The sequence below is a fragment of the Perca fluviatilis genome, chromosome 6 (assembly GCF_010015445.1).
Source record: "Perca fluviatilis chromosome 6, GENO_Pfluv_1.0, whole genome shotgun sequence".
NCBI classification, from domain to species: domain Eukaryota; kingdom Metazoa; phylum Chordata; class Actinopteri; order Perciformes; family Percidae; genus Perca; species Perca fluviatilis.
In genome coordinates this window covers 9,873,679-9,901,344 of record NC_053117.1, presented here as the reverse complement: position 1 = coordinate 9,901,344, position 27,666 = coordinate 9,873,679, and the positions used below count along the sequence as shown (strand labels likewise).

The 27,666-nt window shown below is 40.4% G+C and overlaps 1 protein-coding gene across 1 annotated transcript; it reads left to right on the top strand.

Annotated features, from left to right (window-relative positions):
* The first annotated feature begins 12,811 nt into the window (after window positions 1–12,811).
* Window positions 12,812–26,029, top strand: sfrp1a (secreted frizzled-related protein 1a). Its single transcript, XM_039804472.1, has 3 exons — window positions 12,812–13,331; window positions 16,589–16,669; window positions 24,628–26,029. Exons 1-3 carry the CDS (start codon window positions 12,812–12,814, stop codon window positions 24,951–24,953), a joined length of 927 nt encoding a protein of 308 aa, XP_039660406.1. The 3' UTR covers window positions 24,954–26,029.
* Window positions 26,030–27,666: the final 1,637 nt, after the last annotated feature.

Below are 27,666 nucleotides of genomic sequence, written 5' to 3'. Positions count from 1 at the left end.
GTGCGTGTGTGAGGGAGGAGGGGGAGTGCAGCTGGGTTTGTTTATTGTCGCACACAGTTACTCTCAAGGTGAAGGATGGGACATAATCGATCCCATGAAAAATGGCTCTAAATTTGTTAACGAGAGGGCGGGTGGGGGCATTTAGCTTGTGCTGTCACAAAGGCTCATTAATTGTAATGTTTATGCATGTTAATGTTAGCCAGAACACCTTGTGAGCCCTGCTTTGTGTCAAACGAACAGCATGCATAGAGCCTGGAAGGCCGGTGTGTGGGTGTATGGGAGAGCTGGTTGCCACAGAGCCCATCTCTGTGTCCACAGCACAGTGTGCCCAGTGCATTGGAAAGGTCCTCGACTGCTTTCACTCAAGTGGTTTACCTGCCTTGGGAGAGTGCTGCAAAGATGGAAAGTTATTAAAAGGGCCCCATAAAGCACTCCAGACTGCTATCCATCTCAGCTGTAAATAATTTTCTTGAGTCACGATGTTTAGACATCAAGTCAATTTGGAACACATTGTCACACATAAAATGGAAAACAGAGTGTTAAAGCTGTATTTAACATGTGAATATAAACCCATTCTATAAGCCTATACTTACAACCATAGACATCATGTCACATATCACAACATTGAGCGATTGCGAGAGCATTCCATCATTGCTAAGTAATAGACTGTAACAGGGCTACTATTCTTTCAACAAAGTGCTTGTCTGGTTGGTATGCAGTGCCTGAAAACCCCTCCCCCAACCCTTTTCCAATGTTAGAATTGAGGAGGCTGTTCTCGACAATGTTTTTCCCGAAATCGAAAATCCGACCAAAACGCCCACTTCACACAATTGACCAGGCTCTCTTTTTTCATTCTTTACACAACTACTTTCATGTGTACTTCTAACTGTGTGTTTGGATAAAACACAAAGCGAATTTTAGAAGCAGCACGATTTCCAAACAAAGTCAGTGGAAGTACACATGAATTTGCCTGTGGCGGCATGAATTGACGCAAATACGTGTTCATGGGAGTTGAAAATGCTTAAACTTAAGTGAAAAATATACACGTATCCCAGGGCTTTATCAATCTGCTTCATGAATGCAAAGAGACAAGACGAAAAAGGTGACTGGAGGGAAATAATAGGACTTGGACTTCTGAAGAAGGGCTGACAAGGCCCGAGACATTATTCAAATGTGCGCACGCACACAGCTCTTTTGCCTTTTGGTAAGTGTCATTTTGGTTTTTGTCATGACAAGTTATGGTTAGGGTTAAAACGCAACACCCGGGATGGGCGCTGCGAGGGGCACAGGCACAAGGGGACCACTGGTGTGATTAAAACACTTTAAAACCTCCTTAAAAAGTAGGGTTAGGGTTCATGAGTGTCATGTCCAGGGTTCTAAATTAGCACCGTTTACCAGCCAAATGCTGGTGAAATATGCAAGTGGCTGGTAGATTTGCTTCACTCACCAGCCAAAAAACCCAATGGTAATCTATTGAATGGCTGGTAATATTTGAACATTCATTAGCCATTTGGTCATGTCACTCTTATGTAGATACCTTCAAGTAAAGTGTTACCTCATTTTTTAACATCATTTATTCATGACTAACGTAGGCTATAGGCCACTTGGAAGTTGGAACAAAGAAATAAAATAAGTCCTCTGTAACATCGTAACATCTCAGCACTCTAAATAGGCCTATGCATACACTTACTAGGTTGATCCTGGGCACTGGCAGGTGTTGAACAGCTTTGATCAACATGCCTTGTTAGTGACGAATTCCCTGTTGTTTTGCTGTCGTACTAACAGAATGCATCTTTTGCATTTCACATAACCCACTGGCTCATTATTCTCATTATGCACATGGTCAAAAGGTTTCCACACCTCAGACTTTGCTTTCTTTGCCGGTGCAACCAAAACGTAATCACCAGAGGCCAGCCTCCGTTTCCCCTCCTTAGCATCCATTTTCACGCTAATCGAAACGCATCACCTGACCGTTCAATTACCGCGCAACCCGGAGCGCAAGCCCGAGCCTGGCCCAAGCCCGTGTAAAATGATAGAAATTAAAACTGAACCCACTTAAGATCTTCAACTCTATTCTGGAGTTCTAAGTTTAGTCAGAGGGTGAGCTGAACACAAACACACAGTCCCACTCCCCCAAACAACAGTCGGAGCATCCGATGAGCTTATAGCTACAGTTGGTACATTGGCGGTTTGGGCTGTATAAACATGGACTGCACACGCGGTCCAGTGGAGGTGAGATATTGCTTTGCTTTCTTTCTGAGCACACCTTTATGTCTTGTCATCACCATAAGATAGCAGAGACTCCAATAAGTCACTCCTCCCAGCCAAAGAATAGAGCGGCACATAACCCCTGTTAAATCACAATTTGTCATTTTTACAAGGAAAAACAGGATATAGAGTGTTAATTAGTGAGTTTTAGAGGTGCTGGTAGGTGGATATTGTTACCTTTGGACAGAACCAGGTGAGCTGTCCCCCTTGTTTCCAGTCTTTCTGGCTTTGGCATTATATTCACAGTCATTGGGAATTGTATCAAACTTCTTATCTAACCCTCCATAAGACAGCAAATAAATCTCCAGAAGTGTCAAACTATTCCTTGAAATCCCCCCTGTCTGGCCAAATTCAATCCTGCTGTCCTGCTGACATTTTACTATCAAGGACTTTAAAGGATTGTTCTGCTTTATTACAACTTGGGTCTTATTTTGTAGTTCTGGTCATTGTTTTTATTATTTAATAATATTTTACTTCTCTAAGTAACTGCTCTGACCTGGGAACATGGCAACAACAATACAACTCAGTTTGACAGTGCAAGAAGCACAAGCAGTTAGACAGGCTGTAAACAAGCTGACAATTGAGCCAGATTATCTAAACCACTTTATTTAATCTTAAACTGATTACAATTTGAAAGTGTGTTCACATGAAATGTAAGCAATGGTGCCTCATAATGAAAACGATGTGCGCACAACCAAATTCCAAAACGGCCCTGCTTCCTGGTGTGTCTAAAAGTTGGAGTAACTGCTGGACAAGATGCACCTGTCATTAGGAGAGGCGTTGGTAACTGGTAACGTTAACAACAATGTTAAGTACCCACTTTAGCGACTTGGATTGAATTCCCCATTGCAGCTGTCGTGAGGTCAGAGGCTGCCAGTTCTGGATGTGACTGTGCTGTGCGTTCTCCTGGTGTTAGCTTTCTTGATGTAACGTCCCCCCACACAGGACACCATTGTCATTGTACATGACTCTGACAGTCAATGCGTCAGGCTGAGTGTGTGTCTATTTTTTTTTTTTTTTTTTTTTGTTTTTTTTTTTTTTTTTTTTTTTTTTTTTTTTGTGTGTGTGTTTATGTTGTCGAATTTTTTTTTTTTTTTTTTTATTTAGGTAATTTGTGTACTGTTGTCATTTTCATTGCCGTTCATTGTAAGTTAGCAGCAGTTTTTTCTTTCAACTTTCAAATAAATTTTCATCCTACCCAATTCTGTTTTTATTTGATCCTGTCCTTTCGTTTGAGCACAGTACGGCAAGTACAGTAGGTCAGAGTTTAACCAGAAAGTTCTGTGTCTGTAACTGTGATGAATGTTTAGAACTGACAGTTTAATCATTTTACCAGTTGCCTTTGTTTTCTCTTCCAAATATATTCTACTAGGCTGGTAGGTTTGTTCAAAGCCCATATGATCAACTAACATTTTTGGATATTCCCTCAAAGGTCAGCTCTGTTACTATGATTTTTTATTGATTAACTTAGCTAGCTGTTTAAACAACTTTGGTCAGTTACAAGGCAGGATTAGCCGGGAGACTTCTTCTAAACGAGCACTTCCAACTTTGCGTGGAATACCTGCAGAACAGGGACATGTAAGTAGTTCTTTTGTAGATTATGGTGAACTAGTGTGTGTTGTAGCAGTATTTTGCCATTGAGAACGAGCTAGCATGCTACGGTTAGCCCCTTCGTTTCAGCTAGTGACGTAGAAAGCCCTGCAGATTTTGAACAGCTCACCCGGAAACTGAAGGCAGGTTACATTCAGAAACCCACATCTCACTCAAAACAGCATGGATGTTTGTTTTTTTTCATAGCTTGTATGCGTGTGGAAGCACCAGAGACACAAAATCCAAATCCCAGAAAAAGTGTTTTTTTCATAATATGGGCATAATATGATGATGAATGGATAATTTGAAGCTAAAATCAAATCCATGTCATTTTACACAGATGGATGACTTTTAGCTAAAGTCCCCCTCTCCCAACCACATAGTCTCACAGCACTTCACTGTGATTTCTCAGTTTTTAGTGTCTTATAAAATGATTATTCATATTGGCTTTCTCATGTTCTCATGGAAATTTGGCTCGCAGGTTTGAGAGCACAAATTTAATCACAATTAAAGCTGCAAGCAGCGTTGGACGGGCCCTCACACCTCATTGCACGTCGGCGTTACTGGCGGACCTCCGGCCGGGACCCTTGTCAATCGTGAAAAATTTCGGGCAGATATGACAATGTACACTAAAGTTACAACAACTTCTTCGTTCGGGCCGATATGACAATGTACAAAGTTACAACAACTTCTTCGTTCATCGATAAATGCTCAAAATGGCCGCCAACTTTGAGTGAATATCGTCCTCAGCGTTGGACTCTTATGAATCCTGAAAAGTTTCGAGCCAATTGGTCAATTTACAAAAAGTTACACCCACTTCCTGTTTCGATGGCGAAACGCACAAAATGGCCGCCCGGCCACAGCTAGGCCCTATGACGAAAACTCAAGCTTTTAATAACTTTTCATCTTTAAGATCTTAAGATGGCACAGACCAAACCTGAAGTTGATCAGATAAAATCTCTAGGAGGAGTTCGTTAAAGTACGACATGTGTAAATGGACAAAATCACACGAATTTCAAACTTTCAGTTCAAAATGGCGGACTTCCTGTGGCATTTAGGGTATGGCTCCAATGAGCTTTTTTGTACGTCTTGACATGCTACATATGTGTACCATGCTTCATTAGTCTACGTTAAACGTACTGCAGGGGCTCAATTTAAAAAATTTTGTAGGGGGCGCTAGCGAGCCATTTTTGTGCACCTATTCGCGAAACCTTTAAAATACGTACATTTTCACCAGACTTGATGCGACCGCCAAATTTGGTGAGTTTTTGCGTATGTTCAGCCCCTCAAAAAGGCGATTCATTTGCCGGATAAGGAAGAATTCCATCAGCCGCTGTCGCCGCTTGGGCCCTAATGAACCATTTTGTCGATTCTGCTACATGTGGACAACTGTGGACATGGCTAACACCTGAAGAGAAAGGTTGGCTCAGAATGTATAAATCTGCAAATTGAAAAAGGAATGCACATATTTAGAGTGGGTGGGCCTGATCTGCTTTCTGAGTTTTGTGGTTTTGCGGAATTGCAGATAAGCAATTCTTGCTCATCGCATCAGTATATATATATATATATATATATATATATATATATATATATATATATATATATATATGGTGGGACATGCAAAGACATGTTTGTTTGGCTGTTTTATCATTCTTGATACAAATCAATTTGTCATTTCTGGCTTGCAGACAGAAAACATGTGGGTGAATATGTGGTGAGAGCTAAAGAAGCAGCACATATGACCATGCAGCACACTGAGGTTTCCTCTGTGCTTTATCAAATATAACAGTCTGATAATAGTACATGCCAAATCAAGTATGAAAGAGTTTAGCTGCTAACTTTCAACAAACAAACATATATTAGTGCGGGATGAAGCATCATGAAACCTACATTGAGCTGTCTGCGTAGAACCCTTGACTCTCTGTGGGCCAGATAAGAATTCACTCTCCCCCCTGCTGAGCAGTAATAATGCTGCCTCCCCAGCATGAGGTATGAGTTATGTGAGAGGCATTTTGGCCTCAGCCTTCAAGCACACAGAAGCATCATTAGGCTAAAGTAACTGCAGCGTGTTTTCTTCTCACTTTTCTTCTTCTCCTCGTCTGCAACCAAATGTCACAAATTGCCTGTATTAGTCACGGTAAGTGCAGTGCATCCAGGCAAGTCATCACAGGCAGCCAAGCACTGTGGCTCACTGTTTTGCGAGAGTTTCAGCAATCTCACAGTATAGAGATAATTTAACTCTGTCTTAAGTGGAATCTGTTTGATTTAACTCTCTGTCAACAAATAGTTACTGTTAAAAGACAGAGTCAAAGTCGTTTCCTGTAAGTTCAACAATCAACTCCTAATCTATATCCTTCGCGTTCCGCTTTCTTTGTGTTGGAATTTTAAATTCGGTGGATTTATGAGGACTATGTTTAACTGCTCCTCAGATCTCTGCATGGAAAATTGAGACAGCTAGCTAGACTATCTGTCCAATCTGAGTTTTCTCTCACACAACTATTTTGCAGCGGCTCTGTGCGGAGTTTTGCACTGCCCATGATGATTCGGATTGGTTTGAAATAAATGCCACTAAACCAGAGCAAAGTTTTCCTCCCATCCCAAATGCTATGCGGAGTAGCCAGACTCTCCTTCAGCGCGCTTTGGAGGAGGGTCTGGCAAAGCGAGACTAATCAACTCCTAACCTGGTGGTGACACCAGGGGTGTTAATTGGTAAACCCAGACCCTCACCTGGCACAAAACTTCATTAAATTAAAATAAAATAATAAAGGTAAAAGATAATGGGTAATAAAATTTGCTTTAAGGAGTATTATTGTTACTTTTTGATGCAGATATTCATCTTTGGCTTGCTAACTGTGATTTACACCATTATCTGCTGTATCTGATAGATTTGCTTAAGTGTTTTTTTTTTTGCTAGACAACTGCTTAGAGCCTGATCTAGAATTATCCTGTCAAGAAAAACTAAACCAAAAAAAAGTGTAATCTAATAGCGTTGGCGTCTAGTGTATGTGTGTGCACATAATCCCGCGATGTTGGCTGTCCCTTTTAACACTAGTCTCACTTTGCCAGACCCTCCTCCAAAGCGTGCTGGAGGAGGGTCTGGCTACTCCACTTAGCATTCGGGGATGAAACTGTGCTCTGGTTTATTGGCATTTCTTTAAACCAATCACAATCGTTGTGAGCGGTGCTAAGCACCGCTGCAAAATAGCCTCAGGAAGGAACTTGTTTTGGTGGAACATGTGTACGTTTAAAAGTTGTTTTAGTCTTGCAGCAGGACACTCAGATTGGACAGATAGTCTAGCTAGCTGTCTGGATTTACCCTGCAGAGATCTGAGGAGCAGTTAACCATAGTCCTCAGAAATCCACCGGAGTTTAAAATGCAACTGATATCCGGCCTAAATGAAGCAATACCGGAAGTGGAACGTAAAGGATATAGACTACTTTCAGAGGCGGCGTCAGCCGATTTTGCCGGGGCTTATGCCCCGAATGTTTTGAGTGTAGCCCCGAATGTATTTTGAAAAGTTGACTGACAAATATGAAACCGGACAATAGCCTATGTAAACCCCCAAAATCATAAGTTGCCTTATTTCATTGTGCTAGAACTCATGGTAGAACTGTAACTTTGTCCAGTTTATTTTTTCGAGGCGAATAGAACAGGCAGCTACGTGCGGGGGTCTGACCATCATGCCGTATTTGTTGCTATCACCTAGCAACCGTCTCTAACTGAGGAAAGCTGTGAAAGGTGTAATTTTCAGAGAAATTAAAGCCAAATCTAATACATTGATGTTTAAAGTCTAAACTAACAAACATTTTAGGAGGGCAATACTAATGATTTAGTTTGAAGTTCCCGTGCCGTGACGTTTCCAGTCTACGGTTCAGACTCAAACACACGGAGCTCTGAAGCAGACCTGTGGGTTGCTTAGTGTCCACTCTCGCTGTAAAAATAGAGATGAGCAGCGCGCCTTCCATGGTCTGTGCAGCTTCAGGTTTATAATGGACGCGCTCTGCTGTGGACATGCTGCGGCAGATGTGTTGCTTTTGAGCTCCGTGTATTTCTGCCGTAGTTTCAGTTTTCCACCTAGAGACGTAGAGCGGCGTACAGCCACTCCCCTAAACTTTGTGTCATTCAGAGACCAGAGTCTCAAACGGGGCTCTGAGTCTGTCAGAAGGTCGGAGATCTGCCGTATCAGCAGAGCAATCACGTAATGCACAGCGGACTATGGTGCACGTAGATTATTTTCTGAAATATAGTGATTTAAGGAGGTTATTTCCTCAACAAAAGATGCAAAAGAGGAGGGAAGAGTAAATAATGCTAGGCTACATGTGTGCTGACTCAGATATAATTAGAAAAGCCAATCTACAGGAGAATAAATAGATGAATGCAATACAGAATGCCTGACAGCCTTACTGCAATATATTCCATTATGTTTTTATATTTGGATTGTAATCTCTGTTTCCCTTTACATAAAGACATTTCCAGCATAAATTGATTCAGAAAAAGGTAGAAATAGGTGCATACAAATTCACCAAAATGCAGGAAATGAAGTGTTTAATGTTAAAAAATGGTTGCCAGACCAGTTATGATTAGGCCAAATGTTGGTGCCATCTAACTAACATCTACAAACTGGGCAGCTGAAATGAACATACACTGGTTATTAACAAGCTGGGCAAGCCAATATTGTTGCATTGCATTCAGTTTAGATAGATAGACAGATAAAAATGTTATTGTCCACTGAATTTGCATACACTGGAAATTCATCTTTGGCACTCTGGCAACATAAAATACTTAAAAGACAGCACACAGACAATATAAGTTAAATTGTATAGTTACATAGAATATAAACTAAGTGGTTAAGTTTATTTAAATGGGTCCGGGCTAAGACCCAAATCTACTCAAGTCCTAGAGTGTCCTGACTACTTTTACACAGACGTCGATTTGGCTGTGTGACTACGTCCTCCGCTGCTGGCTTACAGCCGGAACAACTCTGTCCCCCTATTTTATGTTTGTACCTTTGATACAGAACAGCAAGGCCGAATAACAGTGCAACATTCCTGCCTTGAACAGGCTGTGTAAAAGGGGCTAGTGAATATCGAACTTCAGGAGTCCAGAAATACGACTCCAAATGAATGATAACATTACTCTGTAACTGCTAGATGTGTACAAATGCAACTGTTTGCTAACAAGTTCACCATATCAACTTAAAAGGTAATTGATGATGGAGGTTGATTTCCTTGGATTGTGGTGGCACCTTGATCATGGTTGCAGCTGCTGCCGTGGTCCTGCTCAACGCCCACTGCTATGACTATTATTATTAGTCATAGGTCTATTATGTTTACTGTTACTATAATTACCACTGCTCATCACATTATTCCATTATACCCACTGCTATAATTACTATTAGTCATATTTCTATATTTATTGTGGTAAGGTAGTATTCTCTCTTTTTCTCTCGCTCTCTCTCTCTCCCCCCTACCCCTCATCCTAAACCAGTCGCAACCACCCATCTCTGTCTCTAGTATCCTAAGACAATGTCTGTTATGATTTGACACTATAAAAAACAATTTCATTGAAATTGAATTTATGTCAGTGTTCCACCATTGGAAAAGAGGTTTCAACACTATTAGGCAATCCAACAAGTAATTTGTTTTAGGCATACCGATGCCTTTAGGAGAACTCAATTAGGTCAAAGGTCAATTAGCTTGAAGGAAGAGTGACAGGAGATCTACATGACTTTATCAGGAACACTCATGAAAATGAGGTAAGTCATAACCTCAAAAGAACTTTCACCAGATCCACGTTTCAACATTAAATGTGAAGAATCATACAGTTTCAGCCAAGTCTGTTGCCAATCACCCACAATGTAGCAATTCTGTTTTTTTTCCATGACAACCCCTCTTACAAGCTGCTCATGAAAAGTCAAGTCAAGAACACGTCCTTTCATCATAATGAATGTCTCAAGAGACTTCAGAGAAAACAAAATGGAACCAGTATACAATACGTCACTAAATAAAACAATGCCATATAGTACACGAATAAAAAAAGCAATGATATGCGTCGCTCTCTGCACTCTCCTGGTGTTACCTGACTAAAAGCAGGTGTGCTTGTCATTTCTTAATTTTAACATATAGGTTATAAAAGGGCTTTTTCGCCCACAGCATCCGTCATGTACACACACCTCGTCTACGACTGACGTCATGCTCTGAAGCAGATCCAGTGTTTAGCCAGCGCTCGCTGATGACAGATGCTTAATGACATACATGTTCGTTCTGCCAGGACCAAAATGCCCTTTCATGGCAATACATGCACATGTATGCGAGATTGAGACTTTAAACAGTGAATATAGATGGATAGTCTTTCTTTGGCAAACTCCGTCCTCCCAGAGGCCTGCAAGTCTAAATATTTAGTCTCTCTATTGTTAGTCACACACTGTTAAAGCGCAACGTTTGGAAAGTGAAAGTGGTAGTGATAACAGTGACATCTACGCCTAAATAATCATATCTGCTTTTGTTAGCAGAAGGTTTTTTTCTCCATTTCTCTGTTGTACACTCACACGGAAATGGAATGAAACCTCTCCACTCGCTGCATTTCTTTGTCTCGCTGAGGTTTTGGCTTGTTGTTGTCCCACTGGTGGCTTTTAGCAGGCCTATTCCTACTGACAGGAAGCTTCCAACATGCATTTGAGCAAAGCCAGACCTAGTCTGGAGGGAAAAAAAACTCTTGTCTCCTAAATTTTAAGTTTGCCTTAGCAACCATCTATGTACAAACTGTTGTTGGATGCCATCAGCCCATAAAGCAGCCTGTGTAGCATCGCCATAACACAGCCCCCCCTCATTAAACCATCACGTTAATTTAAAATGTTAACAGAGGTGTCATCTTTAAAGCACTTTGGAGAATCAACTGGCCTTCTTTTTAACACACATCACTACTTTGGCATATAGATTGCTATGCAGAGGTCTTAGTTAATGATAATTTAACTGATGAGCAATCTAAGGCTATTTTTTCAACATTTCAACATTTCATGATTCTGATTTGATTATAGCTGAAAAAATGATTAACAGCAATATTTTGACAGTTTAATTTTTTCATTTCAGCCTTTGCACCGAGCCCATTTTGATAATGGTGCCATCTATCACCATCCATCCATACTGCATAATGCATTTAACATTCTGCATACTGTTGCAGAATGTTTTCTCCTGGCCTCCGTTCAAGAAGTGAAAGAAGAAGAAAAGAAAATGTCTAGGTGAGTGGTGTCCTCTACGGTGGAGACAGCTGCAAAACACATTGGTTTGATAAATACGTTCAACAAAGCTATTACTCTAAAAGGTCTGTGTTTGCTGCGTTAACACTTAAAATCAAATTAAGTGCTTTGTGTTATCTGTTGCTCTGCAAGAACTGTTACCAACACAATTGAATGCAAATTGGCCCACATTTAAATAGAGGGATTTCACACCTTCAGTCTTGTCGCAGAGCAAGGCAAAGCCGGGAGGAGATGGACACTCGGGGCTCAGCAAATTGACTTTAGCCTGTAGTGTGTAATTAAGTTGGATAAGGAAGCACTCCCCCAACTTTGTGCAAGCACAAACAGAGCTGTAGTAGATCAGCAACCCCCATTCGATAAAATAATGTCCACAAGAACTCCCCAAGACAACTGTTTATTGTCAGATAAGACTTGGCTCTAAACTTTATTACAAAGTTAAAACTTTGATCAAAGCAACTTGATCTAAAACATTATTTTGCAGGGACAGATTTAATATTAGGGAAAAAATGTCGGTGTCCTCAGACTAAATACCAAAAAAATAGAGGGTCTACAAACTGCAATGACTCTTCTACCATTTGAGTTAAAAAAAAAAAAAAAAAATTGTTTTTCCTTTTCTCCTAAATTGTTCCTCTTTTTTCTAATCCAAACAAAGACGGAAGCTGGAAATGACATTTTTCACATCATTTTTATTCATCTATAATGATGTTACTTTCTAAAATTATATTTAAAAAAAAAACATGATTGTGAAAGAGCATCAATCACAAGTTGAGAAAAGGGTTTGAATCTTTTTTTTTTTACGGTTCTGAAGATAAACATTATGTTGTTAAGTTTTGTTAAACAACCTTCTATTTATTTTTCAGTGAAACGGAAGCTTACTTCTGTGAGTGGAATGTAATAGTAATACAACCATGGATGCATTATAAGACCATATAGTAATACAACAGAGGCACAAACTGAGGCCATTCTCTGTGTATATTATCTTGTAGGGATATCTCTAGTTAATGCATATGAATTAAATTAGCCTTACTTTACTGGGGGGAACTTCCATCATCCTCTGTGACTCATGTTGTTCCCTGTACCACACTTTGGGAATTGGAATGAAAGAAGTGCTCCATACACTTTTATTCTGTGCAACTTGCATAAGAAGTCACAATCTCAGGTTTATAGTACCTTGTGTGCCTCCATTTGCCATCCTCTATTTTATTTATTTTTTGTCATTATTCAGTATTTTGTTTTGACAAAGGAAGTACAAGCAGGGGAGTAAAGGGAAGGGTAGGGAGGCTCCTGGAGAGTTTTTACACACTGTGTAATTAAGCTTTTTGACTGACAGCAGAGTGCCAAAAGGCGCAGACGCGTTCCTATTGGCCGGAGCGCACTTTACAATCTCCTCTTGTTTCCAAGCCCCGCACAGGCAGAGCGCTTTACCTCCCCAAACTCTCGCAGCAGCCAGACGCACCAGAGGAGCGCGAGGGGGCTGCAGCCTGAGGAGAGTGCCTGTGGACTTTACCCAAACCAGAAACTCAACACGTTTTACGCGTATCGATCAGCAGAGCTCAGCTTTTTTTTTTCTACATTTCTTTCTTGTTATTACTCTTGTTAGTACTCAGAATTTCTTAATGAAGTGAGCGTTGAATCGTCTGTCTAAGCCGCGCTGAGTTCCATTAATTGTATTGCTAAAAAAAATAAAATAAGAGAACATGATGTCTGCTTCTGAATCCTTCTGGAGGATGATCCGGCTGGCTGTGACAGTGGCGCTCATGTCTGCGTGCCGAGCGTTAGAGGAAGAGTACCTCAGCTGGAACACGGGCATCCACGGCGGACCCAGCTACGGCAAGCCGCCCCAGTGCGTGGACATCCCGGAGGACCTGCGGCTCTGTCACAACGTGGGCTACAACCAGATGCTGCTTCCCAACCTGCTGGAGCACGAGACCATGGCGGAGGTGAAGCAGCAGGCCAGCAGCTGGGTGCCGCTGGTGCACAAGAACTGCCACCTGGGCACGCAGGTCTTCCTCTGCTCGCTCTTTGCGCCCGTGTGCCTGGAGCGACCCATCTACCCGTGCCGCTGGCTGTGCGAGGCCGTGCGGGACGGTTGCACCCCCATCATGGAGGCGTTCGGCTTCCCCTGGCCGGAGATGCTCACCTGTGACAAGTTTCCCCAAGACGACGTGTGCATTGCCATGACGCAGCCCAATGCGACCGAGGCCACCAAGCCCATAGGTAATTCAATTCACTGTTGACAGGTTTCACTGTTTCACTCTGTCTCACTGATGGATTCTTACATTTAAAAGTGTTAATTATTCATTTACTATCAAGAGAAGCCAAGTGAGTGTGAATGCCATTTTACAGCAAAATATCCCATTATTTAAATATAGTTGGCCAGTAAAAAGCACGTGTTGTGGTGGTCACTAGGCAGCTCCACTGGGACATCTGTGGGATTAATGCCTGGTTCAAGAGCACATCAATGGTAGTTGATAAAAGAAGGCTTCTGATCAGAAAGGATCTCCCCTCTCTATGTCCCTAGTGCATGTAAAAAAAAAAAGACAAAAAAAAAGTAGTAGTAGTAGTAGTCTAACTAATGCAGGAATATTTTCACTATGACTGCAACTAATAATATTTTCTTCATTATTGATAAATCTGCTCTTCATGTAATTGGTTAATATTTTGGACTAAAATCCCAGATAATAGTTAGAAAAACCCATCAAACGTTGCCAATGCCCAGGTCTGTAACCAGAGTTTTAGAAATGCTGAGGTCATGTGCCAAAGTTTCCCCCAGAATATTTTTGACCAGACACTCAATTATATTTTCAGTAAATTTGATTTCCCCGCATCGAGGTGTAAATGCCATTTCAAAACCTTCTCCACACTGCCACGAGTTAAAAGTGGCCTAAAAGTAGTCCCATTTTAATATATTATTGGGTTTAAAACAGAGAAAAGCAGCAACTTCTCACAATTTATATAGAAGCTGGAAACAGAAAATGTTTAGCATCGCTTGCTTAATAAATGACTCAAATGATTAATCAATTTGTAAAAATTATCAGTGATTAATTTTCCATCAATTGGCCACAATGCAACCATTTGGGATTGCTTAATATAACCAAGCCTTATCTACCTAAGTCAGAGTAAACAAACAGCCACCACTTTGGTACTGTGTAAAAAATGACACCCATGCAGTTAAATGGGCTTGAGAATGTTGTTTCAGGGCTGAAGGTGTGTTTGCAGATGTAAATCCCAACACAAACGAACCAAATAACCTTTTGGGGGGAAATCAGCTGTGAAACCTTGGATTTGATCTCATTTTAACAATGTCAACCCACCTCCACCTTTGTGCTTCTTAAAGAAAGTCTTATGTGGTTACATTTTCTTTTCGATCCATAAGCTGCAAGCATAAACTCTATTTTCCATGTGAATGTGAAGCTGCTTGTTATTGACTTGGAGTTATATATTGAAAACGCTCTAACAGATGGTAGTGATTTATTCCAAACTGTTTGTTGAGCTGGAGTACAATGCTGGGAGGAAGTCCAGCAGCAAAAAGTGAATACCTGCATCTATTAACCCCCATTTTCTACCGCGGAATCACTGACAAATGCATTAAAACTGACGAAAGATGGAAAGACAAAGACATAATTTGGAAAACACGCTGTCCAAATAATGCGTGTTGGCATGAAACAGAGTCGGACACCTCATGCAGCATCAGTGAAGGCTGCGGGTAACATAAAAATGGTCCAGAAAATGGATGGGCCAAGCTGACAAATACCAGAGAAAGTCTGGGGAAGATAGCTCGGCCTGATTCCGAATAGTTTTGGTCTGAAACTTCGGTTCAGTGTTCGCTGGTGGCCTATGTGAGGTGTACACCAGGGAAAGGAAAGTACAACCACCTCATTCACTTTAACCATAAAATAGAGGGGGGTGGGGGTTCCATCATCACATCATCAACTTAGGCTACTTATATTTCAATCCTGACTTTAAGACATTTTTGCTGAAGACATTAGCCATAAATGGGGGGACTGTGACTCTTCCAGCAATTACACAGTGTTCACTGTATCTGTAGAGGTAACATGTCCCGTGTGTGTATGGGGGGTGGGTGTCACTGAATGACATGGTGGTATGGACGGAGTCCCGTTTTACTGAAAAAGACTCCTTTTTTTTTAAGGTTTAGGGGGACCACACAGAGCTCCTGCCTTCAACTGTTATCATTCGTTGTCAGCGCTGGTGATAAATAAAGCCGGCGTTCTCCGGCAGGACACAGAGTCAGGCCTGTTACTCGGATGGTCACGGAATTTCCTATTCGGCCATTAATATTCTGGGAAAGTAGCAATATCTGATCTAGAAGTTGATAAAGACAACCAAAAGTTGCCTAATCCTCTCCTTAATGGTTGTTAATAGAGGTCAGCTAACAGTGCTTACCACGCCACTGCTGAACACAGGCTGGTGATAATTGATTTAAAGGAGAACCTAGCTCAAATTGGCAAAGGGACCCTGTGACTCTGTAAACAGTGTCTGTTTTCATAAGCTCTTTACACCTGGGTGTTACTTTCACAAGCTTTCGTTAAACACATGTAAAGGACAACTGGCAACGGGGAGTTTGTTTCCCCCCCCACCAATCCCCCCATCTGCTCAATCGATCCAGATCCACGCTGTGACATTGAAATGCAGTCTGTTTCAATTAAATGCTGCAGGATGCTGCGTCCACATTGCAGGTCCAAGTTTGTTTGGAAAGTAATCTCAGCTGTTTGGCATGAAGCAATCATTTGCGGTAGTTGGAAAAAAATAGAAAAATCATGTTTGTAAAATATTCGAAGATATGCCTCTAGACTGAATTACTTTTTGGCAAAAACACATTTTGGCTCGTTGTCTGCAGTCGGGCTTTTGTCTCTGAGCCGGCTATTATTGTCTTTCGTTTTTTTTTTTTTTTTTGGAATGTCAGAGCATTCCTTTAAACTCGGATCGAATATCATTACCATTTATTCCTTCCACATTTCAAATCCTTTTTTTTTTTTTTTGTACATTTAAGGTGTATATGTCGCTGCTGAGCCTTTATGGAACGATTCATTTTGAAAACGGTCTAAATGTAACAGAGAGTGAGGAAGAGTGTTTACTGCGGCTTTTAGTTACAGCTGGCTATAAAAGCTGAAGACATTCCTCACTGAGGTTAGGTCATCAGAGCGTACGAAGCCCAAGAGACCAGGCGACTGACACCAGACACTAAATAGGATCTCTGCATGCAGAGAGAGGTTAGGTGTGTTGTTTTATGAATTGAGTTTAACTCCCCTTTCATTTCAAATGAAAATGTTTTATTGTGCTCCTGATTCCTTCTTTGTTCTTTTCATTGCATCCCAAGTGGGTTGTGATGTTAATTATTCCAGTGTAAAGCTATGTGAATGATTCATAGCTGATATCATTGTAACTTGCATTTAATATTTGCCTCTTTTCCACTAATTTCCAAACCATATCCCTTCATTCCCCCCCCCCCACAGGTTACTCTCCCATCTGCCCTCCATGTGACAATGAAATGAAAACAGATGCCATGCTTGAGCACATGTGTGCCAGCGAGTTCGGTAAGCATCTTGACATCCATTGCGCCAACACAGCATGCAAACTACACACTCTAATATGCCTTGACATGTATCACAGCGCTCCATGAAATCAGAAGAACCGCATGAGATTGCATCAATTGTATCTTCACGCTTCAAGCTTTAAAACAGTCCATAATGTCTTAACACAGTATGTAAAGCTGCATTTTTCTTCCAAAAGTGCACCCTGTATCAGGCCGTACTTGGCCATTTCCACCCCAGTGAACTCTATAGAATTTCTTACATGCCAGCAATGTTGCCAGGTTTTATGTAAAGGTTGCATGTGAGCTTTTATCTCTTGGTCAGATGTACCAGGCCTGTCTGGTTTGGTAGAGGATGATGTTCTGTGACTAATGAATTGGGGTCATTAAAGTCTTTATGTGGCAGGTCATGTTTGTTCTGCTGTCTGGGTTACAGAATACCTTCTGCACATGGGGTCATTAAATGCATTTCTTAATGAAGAAGTTCATGATAAACTATGTATTTGTGTTTTATTCAATAACATTTATTTCAAATGTGTGTTTTTTTTTTTATCCTGATGGAAAATGATATATATTTAAAAAAAAAAAAAGTACTTTACTTGACCCTGAGCCTGCGTTGGTTAATGAGCTAGGTGAATGGCTCTACTTAGGCTACTAGAAATTCTTTCGTTGATCAAATCTGATCTGTTCAAATTCACAATGCAAAAGCGCAACAGGCCATGTCTTGTACTCAAGGGATGGGTGTTCCTAAAATGTTGCTGTCTGTCTAACCCACTGCATGCCATGTTGCCCTCTCACTAAGCTAGGCTATTGTTGAGAGGAAACGTCTTTAGCTGATGGGGGCACTTGATATAGTTGTGGAAGTTTTGCAGGAGGAACCCAGTGCGATCCAAAGTCTTGAATTCAATTAAAAACCAACATCAACTGAATTGCAGTCACAAGGACGTCTAGGAATCATATGTGCATGATGCACACAAGATGCAAGATGTTAGGCTTTCATGTTTTATTCCCTGGCTGGGACAAAGTTTGTGGCAGCTTGAATTCCAGGTGCTAGTTCGGGCAAACATAGACTGGATGCACATTGGAAACAGACTTTCTTCCAGTTTTCAGGAAAAGTTTAAAGTTACATTTGTTTAACGAATTGCCTTGCTGTTTATGCTGCGGTGATGGGACTCGCCTTTTTTTTAGTCTGCATCCTGGTTTGCCAAGAGGAGAGTGGCACATTATTGGCTTGTTTCATCTCGGATGAAGACAGATGTTGTTTTGCTTGCTTGTCATAAGCCCCCTAACCAGCTGACATGTGAGGATACACAGACAGATTTAGTACCAGGCTGAGGATGAGACATTGCGCTGCTTATGTTGCAGGTTTGAACCCACAAGGGGCCGGCCTCCTCCGGAATGCAACAAACGTCGCTGTGATTTCAGCGTGGCGTAGGAGTTGATTGCAGCGGGTAAACATCTAATGCACTGCCTGACAAGAGATAGCATCACAGGTTATATCACCAGCTAGGCTAAAGATGTGCTTGTTTGTTTGTTTTTCCAGTAGGCCGATGGAATTCACTTGTAGACTGGGGCGAAAACTGCAACTATAAAAATAGCTGACAGCAGCTGAAGCCAAACATGAGTGAATGTCTTGTCTTGAGGAAAAAGAAAACATGCAGATGGAGAAAAAAAAAAAAAAAGAAGCTTTAATCATGATGTCTTTTATCCCACCAACGACGAAAGATAAGACCAGCATTCTGATTGTATCCTGCTGCTTTTGACTGAGAGTGTACGGACACGGTAGGTAGCAGCAGTTTTAGGAGCAGACATGCCTGTCTTTTTTGTTTGGACAAGCCCACAAAAAAAAAGATATGATAGATTGATTTCCTGCTCTTCTCCGTGGAAAACCACAGAGAGGCTTGAGGAATGAATCAGTGACTTGCACTGAAGTCTTTATTAATCTGCGCGGACCAATAATGTGTAAAATATCCCACTCTGGCAGAGAATAAGCATTTTTGTTCACAGAAAACCTTACTTACTGGAAGTTGCGAAAGGTCTGTTCTCAGTTAAGGTAAAAGTGTGAAGTAGTATTTTTGTGATAATAGTGTTTCTGTTAGTTTGACGCCATGCATAATTGCTTCCCATCAATTGCACAAGCGCTTTTGACTTCTCCATGCGGTTTGACCCTGATAAAAGCAGAGAATGCCGCGTCAAGACAGCTTTTGACTTAAGGTGATTGGATGGGAGGAGGATATGGCAGAGGAGGAAAGATTTTTCTAAGTTAGATGTGGCTTTCAAGCGTCTACATCGCAGTTGTGTAATAAGTAACAGGCTCTCAGTCCAGCACGTTTAGTTTCTCGAGAACGGACACTCCCCGATTTCTCCGAAACCCTGATGAATCTCCTTCTAACAGACACACACATGCCTATACGCACACATCCTATTTGCAGCACTCAGCTGGTAACAGATTTACAGCTCATCCCACTCAACACTTTGTTCCCACCACAATTTATCTCTGTGCTTAAGGTTTTACGGTACCTCATTGTCCCAAAAAACTCCAGCACCCTTCAATTAAATCTCTCCTCTGCCTCGGACAACTCACTTTGTTGTCATTGCCAAATTGCTCCTTTCCTTTGCTAATGCAGTAAACCACAGGGTTGCCCTGCGCCCTGCACTGATCACTTCAGCTCATCGGAATCAGTTGTGTTTTCATTATTGTGAATGGGGAGCAGTACACACCCTCCTGCTGGGTTTATGACACCCTGGGAGCTGGAGGTCCTCTGTCTGTCTGTGCCTCTGAACTGGTGGAGTAAATCAGGTCAGGGAAACCCCCCACACCATATAACGTTTTAGCGTTGCATTATTTGAGATTATATGAGATTTGAGATAGTTTTTAAGATCTAGTGTTTGAGATCTAGTTTTTAAGATCTAGTTTTTGAGATCTAGTTTTCTAGTATTTAAGATCTAGTGTTTGAGATCTAGTTTTAAGATCTAGTTTTTAAGATCTAGTGTTTGAGATCTAGTTTTTGAGATGTAGTTTTTAAGATCTAGTTTTTGAGATCTAGTTTTTGAGATCTAGTTTTCTAGTATTTAAGATCTAGTGTTTGAGATCTAGTTTTTGAGATCGAGTTTTAAAGATCTAGTTTTTGAGATCTAGTTTCTGAGATGTAGTTTTTTAGATCTAGTTTTTAAGATCTAGTTTTTGAGATCTAGTTTTTGAGATCTAGTTTTTAAGATCTAGTTTTTGAGATCTAGTTTTTAAGATCTAGTGTTTTAGATCTAGTTTTCTAGTATTTAAGATCTAGTGTTTGAGATCTAGTTTTTAAGATCTAGTGTTTGAGATCTAGTTTTTGAGATCGAGTTTTTGAGATCGAGTTTTTAAGATCTAGTTTTTGAGATCTAGTTTTTGAGATCTAGTTTCTGAGATCTAGTTTTTTAGATCTAGTTTTTAAGATCTAGTTTTTTAGATCTAGTTTTTTAGATCTAGTTTTTGGGATCGAGTTTTTGAGATCTAGTGTTTGAGATCTAGTTTTTGAGATCTAGTTTTTGAGTCAAGTTAACAGTACATGAATACTTAAATCTAGTTTTTGTAATAAGTTAATATGGGCATTTGAACTACATACACACTGTGTTCCACAAAATACGAGCTTAAAACCTAATGTAAGATGTACTCTGACTTTTCTATTGATAGAAATTAGGGCTGCACCATATATCATTTTCAACAAGCAATTTGTTGAATTTTAGCAGAATGCTGAAAGCAGCAGAAATGCAGAACTAGACAACTAATGGAATTATTGTGTACTTTTAGTAGGTAAGTATCATGATTATCTCCGCCAGGAGTAAGATTTTGTTCTTGTGTGTGTGTGTGTGTGTGTGTGTGTGTGTGTGTGTGTGTGTGTGTGTGTGTGTGTGTGTGTGTGTGTGTATTTCTGTCTGTCCGCAGTTAATCTCGCTGGACCTATCAGCCTAATATTATTTGTGCACATTTATCACTGTATGCTCAAGGACCTCTTGCAGTTGTGTTGCTTTACAATTTTGAAAAGGCATTTCCAACAATTGGCTAGGCTCAAAAACTGCCATCCATAAAAACGTTTGGCCTAATGTTGAAGAGGAGCATCTGCAGATTAATTCCATATCAGATAAGTTATGATCCACTAAAGTTAGGAATGACAGATAAATCCCCGTTTGTGTCATCTAAGCATTCATCCTGACCTGAAAGGAGACAGGAAGGGCAGAGGGAGAAAGGGATCTGCACTCTATTAAGTGCACTTTTCTCGTTGATATGTTATCTTTTTCCCCCTAGAATTCTGTTTTCCTTATGAATAATTCCAAGCAAATTGTAATCAAAATGTAGCAAAATGGGTTACTGCGGGTTAATGACCCCCCCAGGTTAGGAACATCTGATTTGTTTAAGAATTCAGGTCATTTACTTAAAAGCAATGCCACACTATATACCACTATAAAATACAAGTAAAAGTCCTGCGTTTGAAAAATTATAATTTTTTATTGTGAAATACTGACTACAATAATCCCTCCAGGCTTGAGGAACTCCTTTAAATTAAATAATCAGAGAAGGAAAATCCCTTTTTGGTTGATACTCAAAAATTTTGCTATCAAATCAAGTTAATTAAAGTACCTCAAAATTGTACCTAAGTGTAGTACTTGACTTTTTTACGGAGGAGGATTAGGGCCACATGTATAAAATGTATTTGAGTTCAGAGTTTAAAGTCAGAATTCGGATTTATTTTTACTTAAAAAATAACAATTTTAGACATAAAAAAAAAGAAATCTGAATTCGGTATGTCAGAATTCTGAGAATAAAGTCAGAATTATGACTTTTTTCTCAGAATTATGACTTTAAACTCAAATACATTTTTCACATGTTCACACTTTTTTGATACTGGAGAATTGTTTTTTTTAGTTATATCTTTAAGTGTGTTTGAGTTGTTGATGCCTTCATTCCCTCAGTACAATAGCTTTGTGTTGGTCACACTAGCGCAATAACAATAGCAGCTTACCGAGCTTTATATGTTTGTTACATCCTGCACAAGCATAAAAGAAGCATACCGATGTAGCAGCAACAGCATTTAAGACCACCTACTGGATGGATTTTCATGTTAAAGGGAAAATAGTTGTTTGCTAGATAGATAGATGTATGGCTAGAGGTACAGTTTCACTAGCTGTGAGCAATTGTTAACAGCTTAACAGTTAATTTATTTGATGTTAACTTCTTACTGAATGCAGTGCCTAAAGAGATTGAGCTCTCAAACAACACGAGGTGCAAAGAAAGTTCATAGCGTCAAAGGATTATCGAGGATAGAGGATTTATCAAGACCTTTCAGGGGTGGGCCAGGCCTTCTCTTTTATGACTCACTAATTATGAACGCTGCCCATTTTGATTTCACTGAACGCTAAGCCTCCTCACAGAGACCGTTTGAGAGACTAGAGACAGGGGATAAAAGTCTTAATCCCTACCATGTGCACTCTTAATACTGGGAAAAAACAGGGTAACACTTAATTAGCAATGGAAGATACAAGCGCAAAAGAAGAGATGAAACGTTTGGAAGTTTCTTAGTGTCCCGATTCAGGTTTTACTGTCAAGCATGATTCTGTGAGAAGTAAGACTGTAGAAAAAAAACCGACAGAAATTACTGTTTTATCCAAAGCTTTGCTGGAGTGTGAAAACGATTCACACTCAATCAGGCTGTTCCCTGCGCTGAAGTCACAAGACTTTGTCTCCGACATGACTCTGTGATTTATCCCGACACCGGCGCTTTTTTTGCCTCACGTTGCCGTGTCATAAGCTTGTCCGTGCCGCACACACATCACTGTATGTCAGTGGAAAGTGAGAGAACGTAATACGTGGAGGCATATGGAGATTTGGACCACCAAAGTCTGACTCGTGCTTTGTTTCAGAACAGGAACTGGAGAAAACAGAGAGATTAGAAGGTTAAACAGAGTTTAGTGAAAGATCAGTTATTTGTTCACTCTCTTGTTCAAATGTACATTACACACAGGCCTGAAATACACACATGCTCACTACCTATACACTACCTACACTAATGGAGAGATGTCAGAGTGAGGGGGCTGCTGCTGTTGATGGATAGGCGCCCTGAGCAGTTGGGGTTTCAGTGCCTTGCTCAAGAGCACCTTGGCAGTGCCCAGGAGGTGAACTGGCACCTCTTCAGCTAACAGTCCACCATCATACATTGGTTCAAATGGGGACTTGAACCGCAACCCTCCGGTTCCCAACCCAACTCCCTACACAAGCTACTGCCAACCCATTTACATGTGAAGGAAAGACAGAACATTTATGATTTAGTATCAGACCATCTCTGAAACAGATCCATCAGCAATTTCACAATTGATTTTCCAGAAAATGTATTATATCACAATATTTATGGATATACATTTACATTATACCAGGATATATACCAGAATTTCCTTCATATTACACACCCTAATAACAGTGAAGGGCCAGTCTCGCTTTAGATAATGTCAGTCACCAACGCAGTAAAGCAATATGTCAGAAAGTTAGTATAACACACTGGGGGCAACCACAATCTAGCTAATGCATGATTTTAGTATCTATATTAATCATTTAGTTTAGTTATTCCATGAAATAATAAATAGACTTTGACTCATTAATTGTAGTGTAGAAAGGCACAGTCAGGTTTGTGATTCCTTCTATTCAGTGAATGGTCAACTCCTTTTTTGTTTACACAACTATAATGGAGGTTCCCTTGAGCCAGGCACTCCAGTGGATGTGTTTGGTGGCCATCAGCAGTTGTGGTGGGAACGTGTGCAAATACCGGTGAAGTTGAATGGCGCTCAATCGGAAAGGAATCGACTGTGTGTCAAGATGAAGGGAGTGCATGCTCAAACCATTTGATGTGAAGAGTAAGGAAAATAAATTGTAAAAGAAAAAAAGACAGTAAACGAAATGTTGCAGTGGAGGTGGATTGTTTTACCAAACCAGTGTAACTTTTACAGCAGGGGTTCTCAGATGTATTACTCACAGGTCCGCATCTGATTTTGATTCAAGGTTGGAGGTCTGAAACAATTGGCAATAACAAAATAACAGTTTGATCAACTCACTTATAACTTTGAAGCAACATATATTCAAGTTGAGTACTCATTGTATTGTTTTTAAGATTATTTTTTGGGCAGTTTAGGCCTTTATTTTGACAGGACAGCTGAAGACATGTAAGGGGAGAGAGAGATGAAATGACATGCAGTAAAGGGCCGCAGGAGTCGAACCCACGGCTGCTGGTTCGAGGAGTAAACCTCTATATTCTACCAACTGAGCTACCTGGCACCCAGTACTCGGTTTTTCTTGTCAACGTTTGTACCAATACCAGTACCGGTACCTGGAATTTGGTACCCAACTGTACCTTTTTTCAGTAGCCTAGTTTCTCTCTATAATAACAATGGAATGACTTGCCATTCGGTCCGGATGCTTTACAGTAGGGGTCAGCAACCTTAGGCACGCATGCCATGTAGCAAGTGTGCAAGAGAGTTTTTTGGAAATGTTTCCAAACCGCATGCCAAATAATCTCTTTCACCGCCATTGGCAGGAGCACAGACTGTTATTTACGGTAGTATGACTGACGTTTTCCCCATCTGCATTCCCCTACTTTACCTCTGATTGGCTAGTACTTTTTGCCTTCTTCACAGAATGTGGCGCGAAGGATAAAAAAAAAAAACACTGGCTAAGCGGTCTTGGTAGATGAACAGGCTTAATGCTGATATGGCACACTGATTACAAGAATAACAATAGCACTTCATATTAAAAAGGTTGCCGACCCATGCTATACAGTATCACATTAGCACCCTACGAATTGTCTCTGAAGAGATGCTGCTACACTTTTATATCAAATTTTAAAGGCAACGTGCCTTATTAGACCAAACATTTTGGACAAGAACTCATCCACTTTTAAGCACGAGGTAACCGCTTTTTCTCCTTCTCTTCACTGACAGCTTTCAAGGCCAAGATCAGGGAGGTGAAGAGAGAAAACATGGACCGCAAGGTGATCCTGCAGAAGAGAAAGAAGATGTTGAAAGAGGGGAACGTGAGCAAGAAGGACATGAAGACGCTGGTGTTGTACTTGAAGAACGGCGCAGACTGCCCCTGTCAGCAGCTGGACAACCTGGGAAACCAGTATCTAATCATGGGCCGCAAGGTTGATAAGCAGTACTTGCTCACAGGCATCCACAAGTGGGACAAGTCCAGCAAAGAGTTCAAGAAGGCCATCAAGAAACTCAAGACCCACAAATGTCCCGCTTTCGACAACGTCTTCAAATAATATGACCCCCCTTCCTCTTTTGGTTGCATCTCATCCTACATATGAACTTGCACAAGCATTAAAATCCCAAACTTTGCTTTCTATTGTCCTGTTTATATATCTATATATCTTTGTATATTTACAGATATACTTTGAAATGTCTTTTCTTAAGTTGTAGTTGATCGTGGTGAGTGATGACACCACAATAAAAGGGTTGGGCTTCTTGTAGTAAAAGCCCTTCCTCACTGAAATCATTTCCACTATACGTATGTAGATACTTTGTTACACTTTCATTCAACAGGTCAGTGGATTTTGCTTAAAGGGATAGTTGAAGTAGTTTGAGAAATATACATTTGCTTTATTACTGAGAGCTCAATGAGTAGATTGATACCACCCCTCTCTAGACATGAAAGTGGTTTTGATCTTTTCATCTAACTCTAAGCAAGAAAAATCTTCAACTATTCTTTAACATCTCTCTCCTTGTGATCATAATAAGAAATCATAACACTAGTGATTAGACTTCATAATTGGCAGTTGCAGGTATTTGGAGCTTCAAAAACCACATGTAGGCCTACAGAGCAGCTCCCCATAGGGTTCCTGTTGAATAACGTATTGACAGACGTATGAGAGAGTGCTGCCGTCAGCTGATTGTTTTGTCAAAGACTGCACTACCAATAATTTTAATCATATCCTTTACATTTCATTGTTACCTCTCTTTTTATTACTTGAACAACCTTAAGAGAATAACCATCAATCTGCATCATGAGATAACATGTAGGTCTGTGTGGCAGATTCCTCCTTTCTTGTTGTGTGTTGTCACACTTGGCTAACCTTTATTTTTTTGTTACATTTTTTTTTTTTTTTTTTACCACTTTTCTGTCTCTCTAGATCCAGTCTAACTGCAGTAATCAGTGTTCATCGGTAACGGAAAACGCTTTGCGGTCATGTTGCAAATATTGCCAACTCTGTGTTCTGTTTGTTTTGCTCAACTGTTGCTGGTCTGTTTTAGCACTATTTTGTTTCAGATTTGAATGTCAGTGGTGCATTGCTGCCTATTACATGTACATACAAAATTTTACATAAATATGGAAAACTGATTGGTGTCTCTTATATTATTTGTTATATGATTGAATTTTCTTTCATGGATATCTATAGACATGGCAATGTTGGTTGGCTGGTAGGTCCACCGGTCCAGTGAAATATCTCACCAACTACAGGCTGAATTGCAATGAAACTTGTTACAGACATTTGTGGCTCATGGACCACTGGTTCCCAAACTTTTTCATGTGAAGGACCCCAAAACTCACACAAATTAGACCATGGACCACCATTTGATAAGATTTCGTCCCAGGGCGTCCCATCTGATAGGATTTTTTCTTTTAGATGCCCTTAATGAGAATGTGACACGGATATAGTGCATGCAAAAGTGTTCAAGCCCTTTGAACCTGTAATTGTTTGCCCTATGTCACTAACAGACAAGTTCGCAAACTCTAACTTGAAGCACAAAAATTTATAAAAAAAAAAGAAAACTTTTTTAATATTATTATTTTTAGGGGGGCTTAGATGAAATAAAAAGGGTCTAAAAACGCCCATGCCTTCCAACCTCTTCTCTTTCTGTGAACCATCATTTCGGTCTTTGCATGTGCTGTGTGCGGTGCTGTTAAAACATTAATAAACAGCCAGCTTCTGCTTTGACATTCATGTCAAACAGAGAGCAATCTTTCTGAGCTGTGCCAAACTAACATTTTCATGCGTTTTGGAAAGATAAAGTATGGCGTTGCCAGATCTCCATGCATGTTTTCATTCCCCCCCCATCTCTCGGAAGGTTCATTGTGGTTTTACAGGCTGTTGGTGTCTGGTATGTGGTGTGTAAATGCTAATCCTGAGATATACATCATTAACAGCACATGCTGATAGTGAACTCCAATGCTTTCTTAACCAAAAAGCAGCACTGTCTAATCAACTGTCAAATAAAAAAAAAAATCACAAAGTCTGTGCTAATGGATATGGTTTCCATGCTAAACAGGCATGACTTTCCCATTCCATTTCATTTGATTTATGAACATTAACATGCAAATGTGCACAGAATCCAAAACGGTTACAGAGAAGGCTTGTACTTCCCCTCCTAACATAGATTTGAGTAATATCGATGATGAATGTTTTGATGTGAACTTTTACAAGCTGAAATCTATCATGTCAGTGCAACAAGCGAAAACAACAAAACATGAAACCATTCTGTCAATAAAAAGGCTTGTTAAAATCCAGGAAGTATCAAACGCACCAACATCTTGCCCCATCTGGTTCCAATAACGGCTTTGGTATTGGAAAATATATCTCAGATGTGGACTTTGCTTTCCAATCATTACTTCAGCTGCCTTCAAAAGAGACCCCTTTGTACAATTAAGAGATCTGCAAAAAAACTCCTGTTTGATTCGTCGTCTCACCGAAAACCTCAAATTGACAAAGCTGATGAAGTACTATTTTGATTGTTTCCATCTCGGAGGCTAGGAAAATATTCAATTATCACTCCAATATTAATACCACACACTTACATTACATACAGTCTGTGTGATAGCACGCTAAGTTGACAACTGGAAAGTGTGATTGGATAGAGAGCTTTCAGGTATATGTGCACCAGAACTTGCATAAATGTGCTTCTGTTTAAGCAAATACCTTTGCCCTGATGAAAACCTACCCTTCCTTTATTGTCTGCTAAACAGCTGGTTAATAATAT